This window comes from Quercus suber, unplaced genomic scaffold (assembly GCF_002906115.3).
Source record: "Quercus suber isolate HL8 unplaced genomic scaffold, Cork oak 2.0 scaffold_1005, whole genome shotgun sequence".
NCBI lineage: Eukaryota > Viridiplantae > Streptophyta > Magnoliopsida > Fagales > Fagaceae > Quercus > Quercus suber.
In genome coordinates, this window is record NW_027070420.1 from 136,737 (window position 1) to 141,111 (window position 4,375).

Below are 4,375 nucleotides of genomic sequence, written 5' to 3' on the forward strand. Positions count from 1 at the left end.
AAGAAGAAGAAGGAGGAGAGAAAAGAGGAGAGAGACATAAAATATAATGAAAAAGACACATTTACCCATATTTTTAACGGTGAAATGGCAGAAGTGAGTAACGAGGGTCTAACGGAGGCCACCTCAGGTGGGTTAAGTGGCAAAATTCAAACCACGGGTGGGCATTGTTAAAATGAGCCAAATTACAAGTGGGTAAAGTGAAATTTCCCCTAATAACAAAACCAATATATGTTTTTTTAACAATGGGTTCAGTTTCAGTGTTTTCATTTTGTAATTTTGGTTGTTTTGTGAGTTTTGTGTTTTGATTTCAGTGGGTGTGATTTGATCTGTGATTTGGTGGGCTTTTGGGTTTTTCTTGCGATTTGATTTTGGCTGAGTTTTGGCCGTGGTGGTGGTCATGATTTGATTTTGGCTGGGTTTCGGTAGTGGTGTGTGGTTGGAGGTGATGAACTTGAAAAGCTCCGGCATGGAGGTTTAGAAGGAGAGCTTGGTGGTCAGTCATGGAGCACGGTGTGACGTGGGTTGAGGCAGAGAGAGGATGAGAGGGAAATAGGGGCGGCCCTAGACATTTTGGGGCCTAAGGCGAGAACTAAAAAATGGGCCTTTTTTATACGTATATTAATTAAATTAATGTTTATTTAGTATTTTTATATTATATTTTTCATCATTATTTTCATTTTCTTCTAAATTATTTTGAAGTTCATTATCAAGATTTGTTGTATTGCAAAATTGAACATCATTTTCTTCTAAATTATTTTGGTGAATTTCTTTCTCATTTGTGATATTTTCATCTAAATTTTGTGTTATATTTTGTTTATTACTAATAACAAATTTATCCATTGATCATTTTTGAGACTCAATTAAATTTTTTTTAAGTTTTTCATATCCAGATGCATATTTTCTAGTAGACATTTCTAATCAAACAATATATTCATAAAGGCTAAAATAACTTTCAAGTGTAGAGCAAATGAGAAATAGAACCTGATTTATATAAAAAAGTATTGTTGTAGTTCTACTGAACAATAACAAGTTTTTAGCAATCTCAACCTGTATAAATTAAAAAAATATTAAGCAAAAGCATAACAAAAATTTAAGCAAAGCCATAACACTGACACAAGACTTATTAATAAGACCCGCCCACAAAAAAAAAAAAAAAAAAAAAAAAAAAAAAAAAAAAAAAAAACTATCTATAACCAAAAAAAAAAGAAAAAAGAATGCAGGATTAAAAAAAAAAAAAAAAAAACTTGAAGGCCCAAACTTAACTCCCAGTCTAGGGAGGGTCCAGGCAGCCATAATGATAAACTGATAAGTGATAAACAAAGTTACAAAACGAGCCAGGAGGGCCCAAACAAACAAAGTTTTCTTACGTTCTTATAACAAATAAAATGGAGTGCACTGCCCTGTGCCCAAATATTTATAATTTTATACCTGATTCCTCAGGTGAGGTGAGCAGTTGAGACTTGAGAGAGGCTGAGAACAGACTGAACAGTGGAGACTGGAGGCTAGAGAGAGGCGGAGAGAAGAGACTAGAGAGAAAGGTAAAATTTTTAGGGTTTTGAGTGGATTTATTTGTTTTGGTTTGTGATTGTTTTGTGGTTAATCTCTTAGACCGGATTTGTAGTTTATCTGGTTGATTTTGTTTAATAGGATTTAACAAAATTTTTGTTTTTTTGGTTAAAAGGATGTGCCAGATTATTTTTGTAATTCATTTGAAACTACCCGGTTCTTTTCTAAAATTTTGGTTAGGCAATTGCCTAACTCCCCTAAGGGAAGGGCCGGCCCTGATGAAATCTTTGGTCATTGTATGAACTTTTTGGATTCTGGAAATGGGTAGGTCTTAGTTTTTTCTGAAATACATTGAAAATGCTGCTGCTATTAGTTGTATACGTAGTTTATGGTTATAACTAAAGTGATGGGTAAATGAAATCTTCGGTCATTTTTTGAACTTTTTGGATTCATTCTAGCAATGGGGAGGTCTTAGTTTTTTTTTTTTTTTTTTTTTTTTTTTTTTTTTTTTTTCTGAAATACATTGAAAATGCTGCTGCTATTAGTTGTATGCATAATTTATGGTTGTAATTAAAGTGATGGGTAGATGAAATCTTTGGTCATTTTTTGAACTTTTTGGATTCATTTTAGCAATGGGTAGGTCTTAGTTTTTTCTGAAATACATTGAAAATGCTGCTGCTATTAGTTGTCTGCATAATTGATGGTTCTAATTACAATTGCTCTGAATTCCACCTAGTACTGGTTCATAAAACTAGCATGGCCCAACCTCTAAACAATTGTGTGTCCTGGATGTTATTATTATACTAGATAATTTTCCATTTATTTGGTGCGCCCAACGATATGTTTGGCTTGTGCTGAAACTAGTTGGACATTGGAGCTTCCATCTTTTTCCCTGAATTTTATTTTCGTGCTGATCTGGCAGGAGTACAGAGCAAACTGTCTTTGGAACTAAAACAAAAACTAGATTTTGGAGGGGCCGTTAACTTAAACTGTTGAAGTGAATCCCTGATTTGTTCTGGTAGCTGCTTTACCTCACACAGTTGAAAGAACTCCAATTAATTTTTTTGGAGAAGTTTGTAAAGGATAGTTTCATGTGAATGTAATTTTCTGGTCCCAAACTGTTGAACTTTCACTCCTTGTAAACAGAATGGATCAAGATGCTTTAGTTGACAAGGACTTCCCCCTATTTTCGAAACCCACCAAACACTCTAAACCAACTTCCACAACCAGCACCAGCGCCCAAAAAATTGAGGCAAACACCCCACATATCGAAAAATCAACAAACCTTGACCATGATACTACCACCACCACCACCACCACATTTGCCAACCTTGGCCTCGCTGAGTGGGCAGTGCAGACCTGCAAAGAGCTCGGAATGCACAAACCCACGCCAGTGCAAACCCACTGCATACCAAAAATCCTTGCAGGCCGTGATGTACTTGGTCTTGCACAGACTGGCAGTGGCAAGACTGCTGCATTTGCATTGCCTATCCTGCACCGCCTCGCCGAAGATCCCTTTGGCATTTTTGGGCTGGTGGTGACACCAACGAGGGAGCTTGCATACCAGTTGGCTGAGCAGTTTAGGGCACTTGGGTCGTGCTTGCATTTGCGGTGTACTGTGGTGGTTGGAGGAATGGACATGCTGAACCAGGCAAAGACTTTGATGACGAGGCCACATTTGGTGATCGCAACTCCAGGGAGGATCAAGGTCTTGCTGGAAGATAATCCTGATATTCCTCCTTTGTTCTCCAATACTAGGGTAATCATTTTTATAATCTAACCTTTTTGTTTTGTTATGTTAACCCAACTCAACAGCGATGGATCTTGTTTCAAATAATTGTTGTCAGCCAAATAAATTGATTTTGGATACTTTAATATGTAATATGGTGTGACCTATAGAACTTTCTTGGTGCAACCCATTGTCCATAAATTAATTATCATCATCATTATTGCCATGTTGTGCTTGTCAACTTGCACTAGAATGGGTCAGCAAACTCCATTGGAGTTGATTATGCAGCCTCATTGTCTTTTTCTCTGAGGTTGATTTGCTTGCAACCGAGATTTGCACAGCATCAATTCTAAATTTACACTCAAGGTGAAACATTTAGTGATTTTTTTCTTCATTTTTTTAATTGAAGTACTTGTTTATATGTTCTTTTTATTTTGTTTAGTTCTTAGTTTTGGATGAAGCAGATAGAGTTCTAGATGTTGGATTTGAAGAGGAATTGAGGGTGGTCTTTAAGTGTTTGCCAAAAAATCGGCAAACTCTATTATTTTCTGCAACAATGACAAGTGAACTGGAAGCACTGCTTGAGCTTTCTGCAAATAAGGCATACTTCTACGAGGCATATGAAGGCTTTAAGACAGTTGCCACTCTAAAACAGCAGTATATTTTTATTCCCAACAATGTGAAGGATGTTTATCTAATGCACATTTTGTCTAAAATGGAAGATATGGGCGTTCGGTCTGCCATCATATTTGTCTCCACCTGCAGGTACTATTTCCTTGAACAATACAGTCTGAATTTTTGAAACTGTTTTCTGATATTTGTTGTAGTTTATTGTCTTTCCTACTTGCACTTGCACATATAATCACAGTTAACATTTGGTTGTTGTGAACCTTTCAATAGCAATATATGCATATGCAATGAAAGTACTTATTATATATCCTTGCTCCTGAGTTTCTTTCTACAGCAACAATAGGAAAAAAGAGTGTAATTTACATTTAAAAAAAAAAAAAAATTGTTTGATAAGTATAATTTGCCATTTTTTAATATGACTGTGTTTATAAAATAATCTGCACGTATATGGTCCAAATCGATAAGACTTTTGAGTATGCATTCAAGTGAGAACTAGGGTAGGGATTTTAG

The 4,375-nt window shown here is 35.8% G+C and overlaps 1 protein-coding gene across 1 annotated transcript; it reads left to right on the top strand.

The window, feature by feature from the left end:
• The first annotated feature begins 1,327 nt into the window (after nucleotides 1-1,327).
• Nucleotides 1,328-4,171, top strand: LOC136065530 (DEAD-box ATP-dependent RNA helicase 36-like). The gene is made up of 3 exons (XM_065768846.1): nucleotides 1,328-1,538; nucleotides 2,429-3,265; nucleotides 3,678-4,171. Exons 2-3 carry the CDS (start codon nucleotides 2,654-2,656, stop codon nucleotides 4,035-4,037), a joined length of 972 nt encoding a protein of 323 aa, XP_065624918.1. The 5' UTR covers nucleotides 1,328-1,538; nucleotides 2,429-2,653; the 3' UTR covers nucleotides 4,038-4,171.
• Nucleotides 4,172-4,375: the final 204 nt, after the last annotated feature.

Bases quoted from the DNA above. Each gene is read 5' to 3' on its own strand.
- LOC136065530 (XM_065768846.1), top strand. From the start codon at position 2,654: ATGGATCAAGATGCTTTAGTTGACAAGGACTTCCCCCTATTTTCGAAA. The intron at 3,266-3,677 runs GTAATCATTTTT...TATTTTGTTTAG, and splicing joins CTTTGTTCTCCAATACTAGG to TTCTTAGTTTTGGATGAAGC.